This window comes from Oryctolagus cuniculus, chromosome 8, assembly GCF_964237555.1.
Source record: "Oryctolagus cuniculus chromosome 8, mOryCun1.1, whole genome shotgun sequence".
NCBI classification, from domain to species: domain Eukaryota; kingdom Metazoa; phylum Chordata; class Mammalia; order Lagomorpha; family Leporidae; genus Oryctolagus; species Oryctolagus cuniculus.
In genome coordinates this window covers 597,815-619,519 of record NC_091439.1, presented here as the reverse complement: position 1 = coordinate 619,519, position 21,705 = coordinate 597,815, and the positions used below count along the sequence as shown (strand labels likewise).

Sequence of the window (21,705 nt, the reverse complement as noted above, 5' to 3'; positions counted from 1 at the left end):
CACATGGCAGGCCTGGCCTTTGGCTGGAGCTCACCTCTGGGAGGGTGATTTCCTGGGCGCCAACAGGACGGCACAGCCGCCAGCCGGGCTCTGGCCAGACGCGATCCAGGTTCTGGGTTTTGCACAGACACCCAAGGCGGGTGGTTTGCAGTGGGGCAGAGGACAGCGCACAAGGAACCCCAGTGTTGGCAAAGATGCAAAGGGATTTGCGATGGATTCCAGACTCCTGTGCCTTGGCTCCGTGTCCCAGGAGGGCGCTCGGGCCCGCGTTGCCTGGAAGCAGGCTGTGGGCAGGCCTCAGGAGCCGTGGCAGCACACAGAGAGGGGAGTGTCTTGGGGGTATACGGCTTCCTCTGCTCCCTTGCCCCCTTCGCTGCCTCTCCCAATGCTCCCCCTACTCTCCTCCTGCCCCAGAAAGCACTGGCGCCCTGACTGCTCATTCTCCTACCCGGGACCTTGGTGTTGTGACCCTGAGGTCCAGCTGAGGACCCAGAGGCACTGCCCGGTCCCATGAGGCTCTCACAGGTTTGGACGTCGTAGGCTGAGCAGTGAGTGCCCAGGCCTGACATTCTTGGTGAGACGGGCACCAGGGCGCTGGGTGAGTTCCGCCTGGCCTGGGCACAGTACCTTTTTTTTTTTTCTCTCGTTATTTCCAGACTTAGAAGCATGCCCTTGGCAGAGCTGTTTAAGGAGACTGGCAGATTGGCAGGGCCTGACGGCACCTGGGGAGGGTTCACGGGTGGAAAGGTTGCACCGACTCGGCTCCCAGGGCAGCTGGAGCCCTCCGTGATTGGCGGCCCCTGCTCGGCACACATCTGCAGGCCTCCGCTGCCCAGCCAGTGCCGTTCTGGGGCCTCGGGCCCTGGAGTCGTAACCCTCCCTGTGCCAGCTTCCCAGTGGTTGGAGCTGTGCGGGGTCACTGGGCGAGAGCAGCTGGCTGGTGGCCCCTGCCCTCCCACTCACCTTCCCAGCAGCCTGGGGGATGTACCCTTTCCCTTCCCTGCAACCGGGAGGTGACGGAGTGCATGGGGCTTACTTTACTTCCCGTTTTCCCGAAAGAGATCTGAGTCTCTGAGAGTGGTGGTGGGGACGTGGCCCCCACCAGGGGGTCACCAGTGGTGGGCTGCCGTGGCCACGTGGCCCAGGGGGCAGGAGGAGCAAGGCCTGGCAGGCTGCACGAGCCATCGGGAGGCTCCAGGGTGTGGGTCCCGTCCAGAGAACGGAGGAGGAGGTGGAGGGCAGCTCGGGGGAGCTGGTGGCGGGGTGTGGCTGGGGATGCCTTTGCCCCAGCACCGAGATAGCCCGGGAGCAATTAGGGACCAATGAAGACAGACTGGCACGGTGGCATTCCAAGGCCCTCTGGCTCAGATTGGCCTCAATTACAGGTGCAATTAACCTGCTGGGGTGTTGTGGGGTAGCTGCCCGCACATGCCGGGCGAGGTTTTGGGGGTGCTTGCCTCCCCGGCTCCAGGTGCTCCCTTTGGGACCGACCTACCCAGCTAAATGCTGCTGTCTTGGTCTGTAGCGGTTGCTCCTGGGGGCGGGGCCGGGGGAGACCCCACAGAAGTCAACGTCTCCTTCAGCCTGCTCGTTCTGGTTCACCCGAGGCCAGGCTGCCAGGCCGACGTCCTCGCCAACGTGGGGGGACCGCAGGACTGCCCCCAGAACTCACCTGGGGAGCTCTTACCTCGAGTTTTGTTTTCTTTAGGAAGGAGAGAAATGGCCCTTCCTTCTTGGAGGTAGACGAAGAACTGGTACCGATGGAAGCCACTGTGCACCGGCGGGGAGGGAGGCTGGTAGGCTGTGAGCAGGGGCAGAAGAGAGCTGGGTGCACGGCTCCCGCCGCCCCCCCCCCCCCCCCCCGCCATGCTCCCCGCTGACTTCCCTGCAGTCCCCCAGTGGGGCCCCACCCATCACAGGCCACCCGGATGTGCCTTTGGCAGGCTCTCAACCGCAGTATCTCCCTTTAGGAAGTACATTTTTGGGGGCTTTGGGGGCGGCGGAGGAGGTGATGCGGGAGGAAGCCCTTGGGGCTGGCGTGCAGGCCCTGGGCGCCCGTGTAGCTCCCAGGCCTTCCTCCCATCTCTGCTTTTGTCTCCTGCCCGCAGAGAAACCCATCTCCCTCCGTGGAGTGCGTCTGCCAGTGGATTTCTATTTATTTATTTATTTATTTATTTATTTATTTTAGCATTTCCTTATGAAGTCCAAGAAGCCAGATTTCTTGGCTTGGCCCTGGAGGATCTGGAAGTGGTTACGGGGGTGGGTGGGACGGGGTTCAAAGGTTTGATCATGGGAGCCGGAGGAGCTGGGCGTTCGGGGCACTGGGGAAGAGGCCTGTCTTCCTCCTCCTCACTCTCCCTGGGCGAGGCTGGGGAACGGTGGGGGGCAGGGGGCAGCTCTCACTCACCCCACCTCCAGGCACGTACAGGGAGAGGGGGATTTGCCAGCCCAGACCGAAGCCAGGCTTCCTCTTAAGGTCGCTTTGCCCCTTCCCACTGCTCTTCCCCGCTTCTCCGTGACCCTTCCTGGGGAGTGGTGGGGCAGCAGCATCTGCCGTGGGGCCGTTGGTGGCCCCCTCCCTCCTTTGCTCTCTTGCTCACAAGGGCGCCTGCAGCCAGGGGAATTCCTGCCTATTCATCCTTCCCCAGGGTTGGGGCCTGCAGATGTGTGTGAGTGTGTGCGCGAGCTCACAGTGGGAACTCAGCCGGCTGTGCTGGGAGCCGTGCGCGTCGCCGTGGTTCTGGGTGCAGCCTCGGGCGAGGTGTGTGCCACGGCCTGGGTGCCAGGGCTACCAGGCGCGTTGGAGGCCCTGTCACTGGGGAGAAAGACGTCCGAGCCTGGGGTGGGAAGCCGCGGCGTGCGGAGGGCTGGTGTGGCGGGCCCGCTGAGGGCCAGAGAGGGGTGACCAGGGCAAGTCCGGGGGTGGGGGACACGTCTGGAGTCAGAGCTCACTGGCTGGCTGCAGTGGGGGTTTATTCCCAGGGGAGATGGAGACTGCGCCCCCTCCTGCCTCTGGCCCAGGCTACACGCGTTCTCCACATCTCAGTGGGGAAATGGGGACTCTGGGCGTTAAGCCACGCCCACAGCCAGTGGCCGAGCTGGGCGTGAGAGCCAACCCACCGGCTGCCCCAAGTTCGGCTGCCTCCCTGCGCCGTGAGGCTCAGTCTTACGCTGCCGTTTGCAGGAAGGGGATCTGAGAGGGAGGGGAGCTGGGGGGGTAGTTGGGGAAGGGGAGGGCACCCCAGTTAGGAGCGAGGGCTCTCCAGTCTGGACAGCCCCTTGCTGGCCCTGGGCCCAGCCAACCGTGCCACCTGGGGCCGACAGTCTGCCCGTTTCATCCTCTTGAAAAACGGAGCCACTGCCGGTGGCGAGCTGGACCGGCTGCTGCAGGAGAAACCAGAGCCCCCGGTGGACGGTGCGGGAGGGGTTTGCCTGGTGAAGCGCACCAGGGCACTGCCTCACCAGATCGGCCCCTGCTGCGGGCCCCGGGGTGCCGGTGTCGGCGCCTACCTGTTAACACCTGGCCCTGAATCTTCCCTTTCTTCAAGTCAGCACCCTGGAAGAAGACAGGCAGGGCCCTGGGTCACTCCGGGGGCACTACACTTCAGTGCCCAGGGTCCTGGGGAGCGGGGGACCCCTGTGGGGTTTGCAGTGGGTGCCTCAGGGCTGAGGGTGGCTTGGAGGGGCTGGCCAGACCGCCTGACCTCTGGGGAATCCCAGTGGGACCCTCCTGGGCACAAAGTCACCATCAGCCTGCAGAGTCTGCTCCCAGCGGGGGCAGGGGCTGGGGGCCCTCGGGGCTCCCTCGTTGGCCCAGTCCCCTCTCTGGGGCACTCAGAACTTCAGGCCACCTGAGTTGGGGGGGTTTAGGGGGAACGCCGATTCTGCAGCAGTTTCTCCCTCAGCCTCGAGCTGACTTGGCCCCTGAGCCCCGGGCGGTTTTTTGGCTACTGAGGCAGCCTCAGTTTCCCTCCCCCCATCCCTCCCCTCTGCTCAGTGTCTGTGGGATAATGAGCACCCCCCCTCCGGGGGCGGTTGCTAATTACTGTTTGTGCAGGACGGGGAGAGGCTCAGATGAAAGCGACTGGAGCTGGGCCCCTGGGTCCGTGCCACGGCTCACGGCCTCGGGCCATGCCAGGGAGCCCTGCGGGCCCCTAGGTGTGGGGTTTTATAGCCTTAATGATGGTGATTAGCGTGGCTCTTAATTGATTCTGCCAACACCTAACTGTGCCCTGGCCCCCTGTCCTCCAAGCCCTTTTGGGTGCAGCCCCTGCCCTGGCCTCCCAGAGGTGCTCAGGTGGGGGGCGGGGATGGGTGAACGTGGGAGGCCCCCTGGAGTGGGGAGAACAGGGTTGGGGGGAGAGTCAACCCTTGGCTCCCCCTTTGCCCCTTCCAAAATCCACCTGGCCTCCTCCCATTCAGGCTGCAGCTCACCTACTGCGGCTCTCACACGGAGCCACTTGCGCCAGAGATCCTGCTGCCCCAGGCTTGTCCCTGTCTGTCCCGGCCACCTTCAGCCGGGAGAAGGGGCAGGAGACTAGCGGGACAGACCCTCCACGCTTGCTTGTCATACCCTGTGAAGGTGGTGTCTCTGCCCTGCAACGCCCAGCCACTGTCTCTGACCCTGATCTTTCCTGCTTGGGAGCCTTGACCTTGAGGCCCCCATGGATGCCAGCTCCGCCCTGACCCTCTCCCCATGCAGGCTGGACCTGGGCCCCAGGACAAGGCCAAGGGGTTGGAGAGTGGAGGCCCTTCCCCTCGACACCCATCTCTTCCGGAAGGAAGAGGTAAGGACCCGCAGGGACCAAGCAGCTCCTCTCCTAGAACAGCTCCTCTGGCCGCACTCCCCGGCTGGACAGAGCCTGGGGCCCAGCCCAGAGAAGCCAGCCCAGCCTCCCTCCTGGTTCTTTTCCAAGGCAGCCCAGCCAGCGGTTTGTTGAAATCAAACAATGGTAACCCAAGCAGGCTGTTCTTTGCAATCCCCCGCCGGCGGCAAGGGTCCCGCCCTTGGTGACGAACAAGTCCTCTCTCTTCCCAGAGGGGGCTGGGGCGGGGAGCTCCATGGAAAGTGTGACCTGTAGCCTTGCTCAGGGTGGGAAGTCTGACCCTCCCCTCCCTGTCATCACGGGGGCCAGCCTGGCTGACACTGTGAGAACCCTTGGGGCTGGGTTCGCCGAGGCCAGTGTTGGCCCTTCCTGCCCGCCTTCCCTGCCCTCCACTGGGGCACGGATGGCATGTAGACCACTCAGTCCTGCCAGGGAGCAGGACCTGTCCTGGCTGGTCCTCGCTGGTGGGAAGAGCAGGGACAGACGCGGTGGCAGAGTGGGGTCAGCATGGCTTCGAGTTACTCAGGTTGGGCTGAGGATTGGCCAAGCTCCCTGCGGCCGTGAGCCTTCCCTCCCTGGTAAGTCCGAGAACTGATACCTGGGAGGAGCTTAGGAAACCCGCTGAGCCCAGAGATGGAGTGACGTGTGCAGTGAGTGGAGGATGCTGGGGCCCGGGGCTGTGTGGCCTGGCTCCCTGAGCTCTTCCTGTGGCTCCTCTGGGGTGGGGGAGGTTCTGCTTTTGGAAGACCATATTTAAAATAGCTAACACCAGGACCCATCCCATGTCAGGTCCCCTAACGTCTCCAGGGGTCAGCCTATCACATCGAGGGGGCGGGGCTTTGCCTCAGTGGTGAAGATGCCAGTTGGCCCGCTCACATCACACGGCAAGTGCCTGGCTTCCCTTCCTGGCCCACAGCTGTCCGCGAGGCAGCAGTGACGGCTCAAGTGCTCTGGGCCCCTGCTGCCCCCGTGGGAGACCCAGGCTGTTCAGTTCCTGACTCCCGGCCTTGGCCTGCTCCAGCCCTTGGTGTTACAGACGTTTAGGGTGTGAGCCAGTGGGCGGCAGCTCTGTCTGTCCGTCTCTGCCTCTCAAATTAATGAATGTTCTAAAGGGTGTCCCATCTAGCCTGTGGTCACTGCAGGAAGCCGGGGCTCTCTGGGGTTGGATGAGAATCCGGCTAAATTTCGGGGAGAGTCCGGGGTGCGGTAAGGTCTGGGCGCACTGCTTGGGGCACTGGACTAGGAGGGGGTCCTGGAGAGGCGGGGGTGTGCACTTGGGGAACACACGCAGCGTCCCTGTCCCTTTGGAAGGAGGACCTGCAGGAGGGGGCAGTGGCCCCACAACCTCGGGTCTCCTCAGCTTGGCGGGCTGCCCCCACTAATGCCCTCCCCCCAGTGCCAGGTGCCCTGCCGCCAGCCTGCAGGTGTGCTGGCGCCTCTTAAAGGCGACGACGGGTCCTTTTCCTTACCAGAGCTCAGACAGATGCGCTTTCAAAAAGGAGGGAAAGGGGGGACGTTCATGCAGAACCCGCATGCAGCGTAGATGTCATTCTGACTCTCCGAGCACGGGGAAGCTCACGACAGCAGGTCACGAGCACCCCAGGTACCGGGGAGTGCGCCTGGGGGGACGTTCTGGGTTCCTCCATGTGCCAGGGACTGGGTGGCTTAGGGAGGCGACTCTTTTCCTTATCAGCATCCCCTGGGGACAGGAAGTCTGGTGCCCGTGACCTTCCTGTCTAGGGCAGGGGTAGGGGAAACCACGCCATAGAACCTGAAATGCACAGGATGTGAGCAAACAGTAGAGGGGCCAGTGCTGTGGCACAGTGAGTAAAGCCGCCGCCTGCATTCCATGTGGGCTCCAGTTCGAGTCCTGGCTGCTCCACTTCCCACCCAGCTCTCTGCTAATGTGCCTGACAAAGCAGCGGAAGATGGCCCAAGTCCTTGGGCCCCGGCACCCACATGGGAGACCCGGAAGAAGCTCCTGCTCCTGGCTTTGGCCTAGTCCAGTCCTTGGCTGTTGCAGCCATTTGGGGAGTGAACCAGCAGATGGAAGACCTCTCTCTCTCTCTTTCTCTCTCTCTCTCTCCCTATTTCTGTAACTCTACCTTTCAAATAAATGAATAAATCTTTTTTCCCCCACCCATGTGGGAGCAGGGGCCCAAGCACTTGGCCATCCTCCGTTCCTTTTCCAGTCACATTAACAGAGAACTGGATCAGAAGTGGGGCAGCTGGGTCTTGAACTGGTGCCCATATGGGATGCCGGCTTTGCAGGCGGTGGGTTAACCCACTGCACCACAGTGGCGGCTCCATAAATAAATCTTTAAATAATTTTCACAAAGAGAGTAGGGGCTTCTTTTCCTTAGCAGTCAGTTCTGGAGGTACACTCACCCGCGGGCACCTGTGCATACGTGTGTGTTCGTGCATGTGTGTCTAGGGTACTGGGTGCCGGCTCAACTGCCTGGCCTAGGAATCAACACAAAGTGCTCTACTTGCAGAGAAGGGGCTGGGCCCTGGATCCTGAGGTTTTCATCCCAGCTCCGCCCCGCCTCAGGGCCCACTTGGTGAAACACTTGGGCAGAGACGGGGCTCACCGAGGGTCGCAGCACCGTATTCCAGGACCAGGGTGACACAGACCATACCACGGGACTTGTTCTGAGTGACTTGGCTCAGATCAAGATAGACAGAGCACCGTGCGGGAAGCCAGCACAATAGTCCATCCCCACCGTTACGATCTTATTCCTGATGAGCGTTCAGTGAAGATTCTCCAAGGTGCTGCCCAACCCACTGACCTCACAATGTCCCATGTCCCGAAGGGCGTGCACTGGACTGGAAAGAGCCCAGAGACCGTGCAGCGGCCCAAGGGCAGGGGCTGTGTCCTGCCTGCCCTTGTAGTTCCTGGGATGCTTTGCGTATGATGGGTGGGGCGCCCTGGCCCCCTCCACCTCCCCTTGCCCTTGCCGGGTCAATAAACTCTACTCCCACCCCTACTGTTGGTTTCCTGTCCCCATGGGGACACCCCGAGGGCTGCAGAATTGGTGGTGGTGGGGTGGCCTCCAGCGGTACTCCTCCCTGCCTGGGGACACCCCTTAAGTAGGTGAAGGCTCTGTGCCTGGAGTTTGTCTGTGAGGCCTGCTGGGTGGGGAAAGGCCCGGCTGTCGCTGGTCCCAGCAGGGATGCAGGCCTGGTGTCTCGTTCCCCTTCAATTACCTGCAGGCAGCCGGCCGCCCACCTGGGCCTCTGCTCAGGCCCCGGGCACTCGCGGGGGCTCGGGCTCGCTGACCCCTGGCTGCAGGAGGTCAGTGCGCATTTCCTCGAGTGCGAGGGAGATGATTTAATCTCCTCACCCACCTCTTCCCATTTGGCCAGGAGGAGCTAGTCGCTCTCCAGGCTGGCTTCAAAGCTGCTTTTGGGTCTCCGGGAAGTGAGGGGAGTGGGCGTCTAAGGAGTCCCTACCTAGAAAGGTGAGGCAAAGAAAGGTGTCGTGGGGATAAGGGGAGATGGGAGAGAGACCCTCGAGGGGGCAGGGCAGGGAGAGAAGAGACGTTGGGAGCAGGGTTCCGGGTTCCCCCGCGCTGGCACCCCGCAGGGAGGCTCCTTGCAGCCTGTGAGCTGCCAAGGGCAAAGGTCAGGAAACAGCTCAGGACTGGGTGCATGTCCTGCTGCCCCCTCCCCGGCGGCCCATGCATCCTGCAGGTAGCAAAGGGCCAGCCGGGCGCTGGGGCCCTCCCCCAGCCTGGGGAAGACCCTGCCCCAGGGAAAACACTTCCAGGCCGTTAGCCCATGGCTGCTGTTCTGCCCTGGGCCTGGGGAAAGCCGCCAAGGTGGATGCAGTGGGTCTGCTGGAAGGGGGGCGAGGCGCAGGGGCGAGCCCCCGGGAGCTGCGTGCTCCAGGCTCCAGGCTGAGGCATGCCCAGTTATTCTGTACACCAGAGTCCCTCAAGCAATACAGCCTCGTAGTCCTGATAGGACCCCTCCCGGTACCTGCGTGGGCGGTGGGTCAGTGGTGGGGGCTGTCTTCAGGATATGCCAACAGACAGGGCAGCAGGGTGTGTGGTCTTGGCACAGAGGGGGCAGTGGGACCCCCAGGTTCTGATAACTAGTCTGGAGTCGGCTGCTTCCCGGGGTCTACAGATATCCAAGTGGGGTGGGGCTGATTTGGTTCTTGGAGTTAGGAGTTACCTAGATGGGAGGAGTGTTGCCCACTGTTCCACTCTACTCCACGACACTGGCTTAGAAGCAAGATTTCTCAAGGCCAAGGTCGAGGTTGTCTATGGCATGGAAAGTATAGGCTGTCCAGGCCAAGTGGTTTCTGAATAAATCCTGCTTTGCACTTGTGTGTGTGTGCATGTATGTGTGCTTCAGTGTGTGCATGTATGTGTGGGCATGTGTGTCCATGTGTGTGTGTGATAATATCCAGCACAGGGTTGGCCTCGAGGAACGATACCCGAGGAGAGGCACAGATGAGCAAATGCATGCGAGTCTCTGGGTTGGAGATGGAAATATAAATAAGGCGGGGCCGGCGCTGTGGCTCAGTGGGTTAAAGCCCTGGCCTGAAGCACCGGCATCCCATATGGGTGCCGGTTCTAGACCCGGCTGCTCCATTTCCCATCCAGCTCTCTGCTATGGCCTGGGATAGCAGTAGAGGATGGCCCAGGTCCTTGGACCCCTGCACCCACATGGGAGACCTGGAAGAAGCTCCTGGCTCCTGGCTTTGGATCTGCCCAGCTCCAGCCATTGCAGCCAACTGGGGAGTGAACCAGTGGATGGAAGACCTCTCTCTCTGTCTCTACCTCTCTCTGTAACTCTTTCAAATAAATAAAATAAATCTTAAAGTAAATATAAATAAGGCACCGTGTGTGGTACTGAAGAGCTCCTGGCCTAGTGGGGGAGATCAATCAATGATCAATCAATTGATCACACTACCAGGTGAGGGAAGGTTTGCCTGCTTGGAGGTGGTGTTGGGAGCAAGCTGTGGGAGGGAGGCTGCACTCTGCCCGGGCCCTGGAGGATGTACAGGAGTTTTCTGGTTTTCCACTGCACGAGGCAGGGAAGGGGAAGGCACCTTACGCTGAGGAGACGGCCCCCTGAAGCCGGGAGCAGCGTGCAGGTCTGGAAGACTCCAGGCGAGGCAGGGCCGTGGGCTGGGGCGAGGCTTGACCGTTGGGCGACGCTTCAGGCTTCTGAGAATGGAAGCCACCAGCAGCCTCAACCTGGGGTCTGCAGACCCCCAGGGAGGCCTTTCCAGTGTTCCAAGTGCATGCCAGCAGCTGTGTCCCCGGGGGGTCACCAGGGCAGGCTGGCCCAGCTGCCTCTCCTGTCCAGGAAGGACGTGGGCAGGCCTGAGCCTGGGCAGCTGCATGCTAGCACTGAGGCCTCGCTCAGAGCAGGTGAGTCTGGGACTCCTGCCCCCCGCGCCCCCCCCAACACCTGCCTTGTGCAAATAATGACTATTATTATTACAAGAACCATGTGTGCATTCTCTCTCTTTTTCTCTCTCTCTCTCTCTTTTTTTTTTTTTTTGACAGGCAGAGTGGACAGTGAGAGAGAGAAACAGAGAGAAAGGTCTTCCTTCCGTTGGTTCACCCCCCAAATGGACGCCATGGCTGGCGCTGCGCCAATCTGAAGCCGGGAGCCCGGTACTTCTCCTGGTCTCCCATGGGGTACAGGGCCCAAGCACTTGGGCCATCCTCCACTGCCTTCCCGGGCTACAACAGAGAGCTGGACTGGAAGAGGAGCAACCTGGACAGAATCTGGCGCCCCGACCGGGACTAGAACCCGGGGTGCCGGCACCACAGGCGGAGGATTAGCCAAGTGAGCCACGGTGCCAGCCATTGTGTGTTCATTCTTTTAAACAACCAGAAAAAAAAAGTTTCAAAACACAGGAAAACCCTAGAAATGAAAAGAGCCTCCTACTTCACACCATGTAAGCTGGCCTGAGGACACCCCCACTTTCTTTAAATTTGGTTCCCCGAGTTCCTGCCATAAAGATACCAGCTTTGAGTCCCTGACGCCTCTGGGGCCTGTGCTGGCTGGGGCTCCCCTGTCCGGCTGCCTCGGGGATACCTCCTGCCCGGGGACCCTCGCTGGAGTCACTTTCAGGCGTGGGGGACAAGGAGGCTGCTCTCCACCTGTCACGGGTCCTCTAGCTCTGGGTGCAGGCTCAGGGGTAGGGGCAGCAGGAGAGTGGGAAGAGAACAAATCAAGAACACGACGTACGCGCTCATTAAACCCTTTCCACCTTGAGGCGGACGAGACGGACGAAGGCAGCTGGAGCGCTAACACCGTGAGTTGCCAGCTAACCGTGACGACGGTGCAGCGGGGTCAGCTGGGGCTAAAGACGGCCATTTCTAGATCCTCGGGACAGAAGTCAAAGCTCCGGCACCCCAGCGGGTTGCCAGCAGGCCTCGTTTATCTGCGATCATGTCGTGGAGGGGGGGGGGTAACTGGCTCTTCCTCCCCGGTACCTTCCTCTGATACCGCAAGCCTTCCATGTTTAGCTCCCCAGCGCCCTTGCTCTTGACTATTTGGGATGCCATCTCATTAAAACACCAGTGCTTGTCTCCTTGGCCGCAGTAGGTGGAGAACGCTTTCTGTACTTTTGATCACCACTGTGGCTGGCACCGCACCCGGCTCATAGCCACCAGACCTCCACGCTGAAAAGCCAATGCAGACGGCACGCCCCACAGCCTCCCACCTGCTCGCCCTCCTTGGGGGCCAGCCACTGAGTGTTAGTGAGTGGGCACCATGGAAAGGAAGGGGGACCCCCTCCCGCGGGGTGTGTAAGGGCAGCAGGTGCCTCACCAGGGCTGGGTACGAATTTCATGGCTGCACTGCTCTGGTGCCGTGCACTTGGGCTTCTCTGGTCTCTGGCAGCCGTGAGACCCGGCCAGCGAGGGGAGCTAGGCTGTGTCTAACACCGACCTGGGCTCCGAGCCCAGCGGTGTTACCCACGAGCTGCACCATTTGGAGCAGGACGTGGAATCCCACAGCACCCCGCTTTGCGTTCCTCTACAGTGCCAACAGGGTGACCGCATAGCCCTGGCTCCCTCACCGAGTTGTCGTAAAGATGCAGTTAGGAGCTGGCATGTCGTGAAGTCCAAGTGTGGAAGGGCCACGGCTGGGCTGAGCTCCCCACTGAACCCTGAGTGGCAGCTCGGAGGCTGCCCGGGGAGTGGACAGGCCCGGGGCTGAGGGGCAGACGCTGCCTCTGGCCGCCCGCGGAGACCCCAGACCCGCCCTGCCGGCGCTCTGGTTGTGTCCCCCGGTAGGGTCAGCCTAGTGAGGCTAATGGCCGTGCCGTGGGCTCTGAGGTTACTCAGCTGTGACTGTGGAACTCATCCCGCTGGGCCTGGCTCACCCAGGGCGCGCGGAGCGAGTGGCATGCGATGTTTGTTAATACGCTTTGATGAAGGGCATTAATATCTCTTTAATGATACCATCTGAGCCTGGCCTCCTTCCTGCTCGTCCTCCTCCCCAACTTCTCTCTCTGTCCCTACCCCCCGCCCCCCAAGCCCGTGGAGACACGGACCCACCCAGTGGCTCTGGGGAGGTTCGGAGCCACAGCTGTCGGCTGGGCTTGGGGGGCGGCCTCAGAGACCAGAGAGAGGAGGACCCTGGGTGGGGAGCAAGTTGGACGCCACTGGCTCTGGTGTTTCATGGAAACTTGGCCAGAAACCGCTTGGCGATGGGAGGGACGGAACCAAAACAGTGGCGAGGCTTTTCCAAAACGGGTGGGGAGGGTGCAGCGGGGGTGGGGGTGAGACCGGCGCTTCAGCCCTGGGAGCAGGACCCAGGGGAGCTGCGTCCAAGAGGGCCCTGGTGGCAGCAGTGAGCCAGGCAGGGGAGGGTGGCAACGTGCCCACACAAGACGCGTGCACAGGTCCGCCCACGCTCACACGTGCCCTTACATGCTCAAGTTCACGCATGCTCACACACGCCCAAGTACAGGAGATGGAATTCCCTGAGGGCCCACGGCGCTGTCCAAGTGCAAGGGTCATCCACACTCACCCTCGCCATACTCGCTTTCTCACACACACTTGCACACTCACACACTCACACTTCCAGGCGGCCCTTCGGGGCCGAATGTCAGGGACCGAGCACGACGCAGATGACACAGGACCGCGGCGGGGGGCCCTGAGGACGGGGTCGGTGACAAGGCTGAGGATTGGACCGTGTGGTGAGGCCAGGTGGATGTGGGACTCTCTAGACCCCTGACAGATGGGTGGCGAGGACCGGGTGTGTGAGTCGGGACCCAGTGCCCGAGGGACAGGTGGGAGAGAGGTGGCTGCAGGCCCTGCCTGCCTCCCAGGGCCACAGGAAGGAGTGGCAGGTGCAGCGGGCAGGACAATTAGGAAAGGAGGCAGTTAATCCCTAAAACAAACAGGGCTTGGGCACCTGCAGCCCAGCCAGGGAAGAGGGAGCTGCAGGGCTCCCAGCCTGGCCGTGATGGCTGCCTGGGGACTCCCCCGTCCTGCACAGCGTGGGCCTGGCCTCTCCGATCCTCCCAGCGCCCCTCGGCCCCCTCTCTCCCTCCTTCCCACCCTGGCTCTCTCTGCCAGCCAGGAAATGGCCAGCTACCTCTGCCTGCTCTGCTGCCGCCCTGTGCCATCTGTGGGGTGACGGTGGTCCCTGGGAAACCAGGCCACGAGGACTAGGCTTCGAGGGGTGGAATGCAGACTGGGAGCGGCCACCTTGGCCTCCCTGGGGGAAGTGGGCGGAGCCAGCTTCCTGGGTCCTGCTCCAGCCCTGTCGTCTCCTCTGCCCTACTTTACGCTTTCCTCCTCAGCTCCGGTCGGAGGAGGACGTGCAGTCCACACTCTCCCGCTCCCTCTGCCTCTCCTGGTCTCTGGGCCCAGGCCTGGGGCTGCCTGGTGAAGGGGGGGGGGGGTGCTCTGTGGGAGAAGGATCCAGAATCTTGAGCCAAGTTCCATGCCCCCAGCGCTCTCCAGAAAGTGTGAGAATGAACGGGTACACGCAGTCCAAGCCCCCTCAACCGCTCTCTTTGCTCCTTTTATGGGCACCAACAGGGAGACAGGGGACTGAGACCCCTGCCCCTAGCGCCTGGCAGCTCAGGGTGTGCTGCGCCTCTGTGGCCTTGCCTGCCTGTGTCAAGCCAGGCTTCACTTGTCAGGGCCCAGGGAACGGCACGTGTGGCCCACCAGGGACTGCCGGGGCTGGGACCGGGGCTTGCGCTCGTGGCTGGGTCACCTTGCCTGTGCAATCACCCCACAGAGCATGAGCATGGCTGAGTTCTGGAAGTACTGCCCCGACCTTAGGCTTGTCCCCTCTGTCTCTGGACAATGCCAGCAAGACGAAGGGAGACCTGTGGCCCAGCCTGGCAAGGCTGGCTGACCCTGCCTGCCCAGCTGAGCCCAGCCGCTTCTGGAGCTGCCAGCAAGGCCATGCTCCCCGCAGGCAGAGAGCAGGGCTGGGGTGGCGCGCACTTGGCTCCCTCCCCCGTGCAGGACACGGCCGGTCTCTCAGTGTGTTGAAATGAGTGTTTTGCACAACATTGAGGAGGGCCCAGTCTTTTGAGGTGATTGTGCCTTGGGGGTGCGAGGGAGACGGGAGGAAAGGGCACGGGGTGACAGCAGGGAAGAACCCCGAAAGGGGCCAAGGGGCAGCCTGCCCACTTCCTGGGCCTCCCGTTCCGGGGCTTCCCCTCCCGCGCAAAGCCCACCGCACTGCAGTCCAGGGTGGGCCTCCGCCCAGGTGGAGGGGCCCCAGAGGAGTCAGGCTGGTCAGTGAGCTCTACCCCAGGGAGCTGAGAGATAGAGAGAGAGAGAGAGAGAGAGAGAGAGAGAGAGAAACTTTTCGCTGTGAGCAGTTAGTTGCCCTGGTGGCTAAGGTTGCAGCTGCACTCAGGCAAGGGGGCTTTAATGAATGCAAACGACAGCTGATTAATCTGCCAGCTCCGAGCCCCTGTTCCTCTCTGTGGGGTCTGGCCACGCTCCATTCAACCTCGCTAGCCTGCACCAGCGGGGTGGGCTTCAGCCTATTACCACCGGCGCCCCTCCCCCTCCCCTGGGCCTCGGGCCTGTCACGCAGGGGGGACTCTCTGGCTTTCCCCGGATCCAGGCCCCTGCTGGATCTGTCACTGTGGTCCCCTCTGGTCGTGTGGCTGCCTCTCTGGGGACAGGCAGGGGGCAGAGTGCAAGGGGCGCCCCCAGCTACCTGGGTCCTGGGGTTTATGTGCAGGGCTCCGTTCGGGAGGTAAGCGGGGCACAGCCTTGGCAGTGGCAGGTGGATTATCTGCGGGCCCTTCCTTTGGTGCCTGTGGCTCTGAAGAAGCAACCAGGCCAGGAGATACAGGAAAGAATTGGGGCGCGGAGGGAGGACCCCCTTTCTGTCCCAGTTCCCTCACCCTGCCCTGGCTCCTGGCTGCTGCCAGTTCAGCTCGCTGGTATGCAGCTCCTGCTAGGTGTGTGTGTGAGAGAGACACACACACTTAGACATGGGAGCGAAGACAGAGACACACGCCTGGGAACAGGATGCAGAGCAGGCTTTGTGGGGGTTCAGGGAAGGTGTCCTGGAGGAAGCCACACAGGTGCTACTAGGCAGAGGAAGGGGGGAAAGCTGCCAGCCAGGGTGGCGATGCCCCCTGTGCCAGACTCCAGCTCCCAGGGCAGGGCCCTAAACAGCACCCACCCCCTCCACTTCCTCAAGAAGTCCCAGGTCCTGTCTTGTCCGCTGTGAGCTGAAGGACCCTCCTGATTCCAAGGGGAGGAACGTGCAGAGCAGCGAGTCAGACCTGGGAGTGGAGAGGCCCCGGACCACCTCCTGGGCCAGACCCCGCCCAGCAGCAGAAGCAGAGCTCCTTTTGGGGGGAGAACCCCCCCAGTTTCTACTGCAATAAAGAAGGGGCCCCAAGCGCTCACCACAGTCTCTAATGATGGGGTTGGGGTGTAATGAATATTTCTGAGCTCATAAAACAGCCTAATGACAGTCCTCACTTCTCCGACCCCTTTCATCCTCACCTGTTCCCAAAGCAGAAGGGACCATCCTGGGGGCTACCCCCTGCCCCCGCCCCGGGGGCCAGATGGCAGCCACAGACCATGCTGTACAGGGTGGGGGTCCCTGGGGAGGCTGGGCTTCCTCCTCCATGCCTTAGCTGGTCAGAAATGTAGGTCGATGGCTGATAGCGGCCGGCCTTAGGACTGGGCAGGGGTTGGGGAGGGACGAAGCGCATACACCCTGATTCTTAAGGAAGGGCATCAACGCTTCAGGATGGCAGGGAGGCTGAGAAAGAGCCCGCCCGCTGCGCCCCGCCCCCTTCCTCTGCCCAGTCCGGATAGGCATGGCCTGAGTCATTCCAGCCTCAACCTGGCACCTGAGCAGCGTGGCTCCCGCTCCCGCTGCTCCGGGCGGGGGGCGGGGCCACCTGCTGAATCACTAGCAACACCTGTGTTTTGCTTGGGAGGTCTCCGGGGCGCAGGGACCAGCCAAGCCTGACCCTGTTTGGCTTCCTGGAGCTTGGTGAGCTCACAGCCCCGGGTGTTGTGGCTGCAGGCCAGTGTGACCTGCTCTGCAGGGAGCATTTTTAAAGAGATACTTGCCCCTGTGTTCCCAGCTCAATGAGAAACTCAAGTCCTTCTGGGAATTCTGCCCTGGGCTCTCTGATTGGTCAGGGGGAGGTATATCACTCGGGGGTGAAACACATGGCAGGGACACGGGCAGGTGATCCAAGCCATTTGCCATGGACAAGCCCTTGGGGGTGGCCAACAGCAGCCCTTGGAGGAGGAGGGAGGCCCAGGCAGGTGCCTTTGTGCTTCCGAGGGTTCCGCTGGTGTCTAAATGTGGTCCCCTGGTCAGAGCCTGGGCAGGAGCCACGACCCACCAGGCTGGGGTCTGCCAGTGGCGAGAGACTTGTTGATGACTCAGTCTGCAGCCTCAATGTTCCCATGAGGCGTTGGCCCGGCCCTGCCTCTGGGCACTGTGTGGATAATTGGGGTCAGCAGAGGGTACGGGAGCCCGCGAATGCAGGTGCGCAGGCCCCTAACCAACCTCCCCTGTTTGTTTCCGTCAGCTTTCCTTGGAGGGGGTCACCCCCTGACAGTGCCACGTCCCCGGGGGCAGGGGGCAGGGGGCAGGGGGTAGGGGGCATGCACTTAGGCCTGACTGCAGGAAGGGGAGGTTCCGAGGGGCACAGGTTCTGGATATGGTACTCGCCCCTCTCGGCTGTGCAGGGGCTGGGAATCCTGCTTCCCAGCAAGCAGACAGGGTGGGGCCCAGCAGCCCCCCGTGTGCAGCCGGGGAGCCCGAAGCCCATATCACGCCCCGGTCTGGGTCCAGGTGTCCTGGCCGGCGATCTAAAGTCCTCCTGACTCATCGGCCAGCGTTTCTTTTCGCCAGCACCTTGGAACAAAGCGGTCTGTGTTCACAGCCGATTCTTTCCCCTCTGCTGGAATTTCTCTGGTGACCCTGGGCGTGCTCACCGTGTTGGGAAGGGCAGATCTGGATCTTCCTAAGACTCCTGGCTGCTGCCCAGGCCCGGGGGCACAGGACTTTTCAGAGGTGCACTCTAGCCAGCACCCTCTCGACCTGCGGGACTTGGTGGGAGTAGGGGCTGCGAGAGGGGTGGGCGGAGGGAGTCCACACGGCCCCGGCCTGGGGTCTCGGAGGCGTAACCTGGTGTGGGAGGGAGACGTGGAGGGACATGGGGTGGCCTGGTGATTCTGGGGGCCCCAGGGGCTGCTGGCTAGAGGTTTCGCCCTGTCTAGCTCGACCAGTGAGAGCGGAGGAAATCTGCCTCCAGCTGTTTTCAGTCTCCAGTGCCCTGCTCTGATTCCATTTCACTGCAGCCCTGTTTGCACGACTTTCTCTCCACACAGCCTTCCTCTGTCACCCCTGTCTGTGCTTTGTCTTGGACCGTGGCTGCTCCTCTCTGATGAGTGCTGAGTGTTTGGGGCGCCAGGGGAGGTGCTCCCAGGCACCCAGTTCCTGCCTGGCCCGAGACTTCTCCCTCTCCCCAGCACCCTGCAGAGCCACAGCAGGACCGGAATGAAAGGTGTTTTCCATCTCATAGGCGGATGCCCTTGGCCCAGCTCAGTGCTGTCTCTGCTTAAGAGAAGCTGGGTGCAGGCGACTAAATGGGGCGCTCAGGTGTCAGTGGGATCGAATCGAAGGGCAGCCCCCCCACCCCCTGTCTGAAAAATGCACCCGACATGGGGTGGAGAAGCCTTTTCCCATCACTAGCTCCCCTTTCTTTCTTTTCTCTCTCCCTTCCTTTTGTATCCCAAGAAGCGTGTGGCTTGATGGAAACCATCAGCAGGACCCCCGGGTCCCACCTGTCTTATCTGGTCCCCCTCCCGCCTTCCCGTCTCTGCTGTTCCAGCCTCGCCCTCCCCACGCTCTCTCCTGTGTCCCTCTTCTCCTCCACCCCTTCCCCAGCTCGCCACCAGGAGCAGGGCTCTCTGGACCTCCGACCACGCTCCGCCTCCCCCCACTCGGGCGCTGTCCAGCACGGTGCGCTCAGCCACTTCCAGCACTGTCTCTCCCCTGCCATGTGGGGCCACCGGATGCTTCGAAGGCAGCCGGTGCACCCGAGGAACGGCGTTGTGGAAATAATCATTGCATTTTAGTCCAGCTCAGCGGGAGGAGCCCCGCGTAGCCAGTGGCCGTGGTGCCAAACGTCAAAACTGCAGGTGATACCCTGGGCTGGGGTCCCCGGGCTCCTCCAGCCCTTGTGCAGGCTGCCCTCGCTCCCCGAGTGTCTCACTGCCACCAGCCGGTGTCCCTCTCACACTCAGCCTCTTGGCCTAGGACCTGTGAGTGGACACAGAGATCTGGGTTCTGGGCCTGGAGCTGCATGGCCTTGGGTGAGTTGCTTGTTTTAGGGGTCACAGTGGGGAGGCTGCTGGGATCGGATCTGGGTGAGCCCATGTGAGCAGCCAGGCAGGTGGCATTGCATGTGTGTGCACGCGTGTGCGCAGGTGCGTGTACACACACACACACCCCTGGGGGAGCAGGGTTAGCAGAGGCAGCCGCGGGTCCCTGGCAGTAATGCTCCTATTAGCTGGATGGTGCCTGAGCAGCCAGTTTCCCAGAGGAGGGCTGAAGGCTGACTCCCCTGCTGGCAGGCGCTTGCCTGCTCCCTGGCCCGGCTGCTCCAACGGTGCCTAGACTTCCTTTTTGGCCATAAAAGTCTCCCGGAAGAGGCTGCGCGCACAGTGCCCTCGGGGCGTTCTCAGGGAATGTGAGAGTGTGTGAGCAGCTTGCGCCTGCGCAGTGGAGCGGGAGCCTGGGGCGTGCGCGCTCTCCCACAGAGCCACGGACCTGGCGGGGAGACGTCTGCCCCAGCTTGGGTGGAGGCAGGTTGGGGAGGGGGGAGAAGGCCGGTTTTCAGCTGGACGAGGGCCCGGGCTTACGCAAGGCTTATACTCAGTCAACTTGAGCAATGGGGATGCATGCGCGCGCGCGCACACACACACACACACAAGCATGCATGGGGGTAGGGAGGGAAGCGCTGGATCAGCCTCTGCCCTCCAATGGCCTCCCCAGCCCTGGACTGGTCCTAGGTTATTTGGCGTGACGGTGCCTCCCGCTGAGACTGGATGGCTCATTGAGTGGGTCCTGGATGGCAAGCGGAGAGCGGCCCCTCAGCCAGTGTTTAATGGACCGTGGTCTGGCACAGAGAGAAGAGACTGCCCTCTCTTCCTGCCCCGGGAGTCCTGGGTCCCAGACCTGCTTGGTTGGGGCACAGTGAAACTGGATACCGGGTGCCTGGGGCAGAGGATGTTGGAGGCTTGTGAGCCTCCTCGTCCACCATTCGGGTGCTCAAGTCCTTGGCCTCCACCAGAGGGCTGTCCTCTCCCCTCCCCACTCTCAAGGGCACTTAGACGAGGTGGTCCCTGGGGTGAGGCTCAGAGGCCACCAGCTTCCGTCAGCTGGGCAAGGACACCCACAGGTGGTCCTGGGTCCCCTCCCAACACCAGCAGCCGGCTCCCGATAAGCGGGCGATGCCTTTTCCGGGCCATCTCGTAGAGCCCAGTGGACAGAGAAACCAGCACCAACAAGGCTGGGGTGACCTGGTGCAGGCCTGTCTGGGGCCAGGGGACCAGGATGGGTGTGAGGACTGGGCGTGGGGGGACCCTGCAGAGCTCTGGGGCTGCATCTGCACCTGCGCCAGGGGTGTTGCCACCTTGGCTGGGAAGGTCTACAAGTGGCTTTTTTGGTCATGCGTGGCGTCAACAAGGAGGCTGGGGAGTGTGTGGCTGCTTCGTCCCGCTGCCCCTCCTCCTCTGAGCTCCTCTGGCTTTGCGTCTGTACCTCCCAGCTCCCAGCTATGGCCGGGCAGCCGTCTCCCCTGACTTATGACCGCCGTGTATCTTGCTAGAGCTGGAAGCCAAGCCTGCCCCAGGCTCTGCCCGTGTCCTCCCTCCCTGGACGGCGCTGTCACACACAGGGTACGGCCACCAAGCCTGGTGTGCTGACTTCCTCTCTGTCAACCTGAACGTGGCCGCTCCTCCCCTTGCTCTGAGCAGCTTCCCCGTCCAGGTGGGCAGCTGCGCTGGCTGCAGAGGCACGGGCGAACTGCAGGCGATGAGAGCCAGGTCCACCCTGCATTTTATAGGAGAGCAAACCCAGGGCCTCGGCACCTGCCAGGCCAGATACAGAGGGGCAGTGTGAGTCCAGAACCGAGCTCTCCGAGTCCCGCTTTGAGATCCTTTATAATAAATGCATGCTGTCATTTTCCTACGGGCTTGGATGTGCATGGGCTGGCGCTGTGATAAAATTATCTGGGCAGAGGTGGGTGGTTCTGTGCACACGCTGGCATTTAAGGGGCTGTTGATGGGCCTGATTCTCCAGTGACTCCTGTCTCATTTTCTGTGGGAAGGTAGGACATGCCCCGTGGGGGCTTAGTTTGCCCCTCACTGTCCTCATCCTGGCTGTGGTCACTCCTTCGAGTAAGTTAGGTGGCAAGTAAGATATGCCAGCTGACCCACTCCCCCACCCCTAGGGTCACACGGTGCTCCCCTCCACCCCAGCTCCCCTTGGTACCAAGAGCTAAGGAGCCAATCAGTGCAGAGCATCCACCCTGATGAACTGTTAGAGAAATAAACAAGATGTGATTGTGCCGGGGGGGGGGGGGAGGAGTTATATCAAAAGTATCTCAGAAAGGAAGAAAGCCAAAAAATATTTTTTTATATGAGATGCATGGATGGGGGGGGTTGCGAGAGAAAGAGAGAGAGAGAGCAAGAGAGAGAGAGAGAGAGGGAAAAAAAAAAAAAGCCTGGGTAATTAACTTAATAGGTTTCTTAAAGAATGCCCTTGTGAGTGATGTTCAACACATTCAAGTGTTGACAAGAAGGCATTGAACTTGACGCCCACACAGCGGGCAGAAGCATGCTCTCGGCTTCGACACACCTTCTTTGTCTGAAACTTGTAGTAAAACTCGGTGCCGGGGTTGTGAAATCTGCCCTGGTGAATCTGAGTGGCAGGGGCTCCAAGGTCAAGCCCCCCACCCCTCTAACCTCTCGGGACAGTTGGGACTGGCGGGGGTGGTCATTTTGAATTGAAGAAGGGGGGTGGATGCTACCACCGGGCAGCCTTGAGATGATCTTGTGCCCGGGAGAGACCTGGGGAGCTCCGAGGGCCCCCAGGACGAGCTGCGCACTTGTGAGGTGGCCAGAACGCTGCTCTGCCGCTCCCTCCGAGCCCCAGCTGCCTGGTGGGGAGAGCTTGGGTCTGATTCCCAGGGACGTTGGAGACTCTCAGCCTTCTCCATCTCAAGGAAAAACGAGTGGAGGAGTGTTGGAGCTGTGCGGTTTCCCTTTGTCTTAAGTCTGCGTGCAGGGAGAAGTCCCAGACCACTGGTGGGTGGTGGAGCAGCAGGCCTTGCCTGGGAGAGGAAGTGTGTGTGTGTGTGTGTGTGTGTGTG

At 61.7% G+C, this 21,705-nt stretch overlaps 1 protein-coding gene across 3 annotated transcripts in view; it reads right to left on the bottom strand.

Moving 5' to 3' along the window:
• The window catches only part of PEBP4 (phosphatidylethanolamine binding protein 4), a 220,907-nt gene that overhangs the window by 8,499 nt on the left and 190,703 nt on the right, over nt 1–21,705 (bottom strand). For all 3 annotated transcript variants that reach the window (XM_051836751.2, XM_051836752.2, XM_051836753.2), the window contains exons 5-6: nt 3,511–3,556; nt 1,688–1,801 (exon numbers count right to left, since the gene is read on the bottom strand). In XM_051836751.2, the coding sequence (XP_051692711.1) occupies nt 1,688–1,801; nt 3,511–3,556 (160 nt within the window). The remainder of the gene's footprint in view (nt 1–1,687; nt 1,802–3,510; nt 3,557–21,705) is intronic.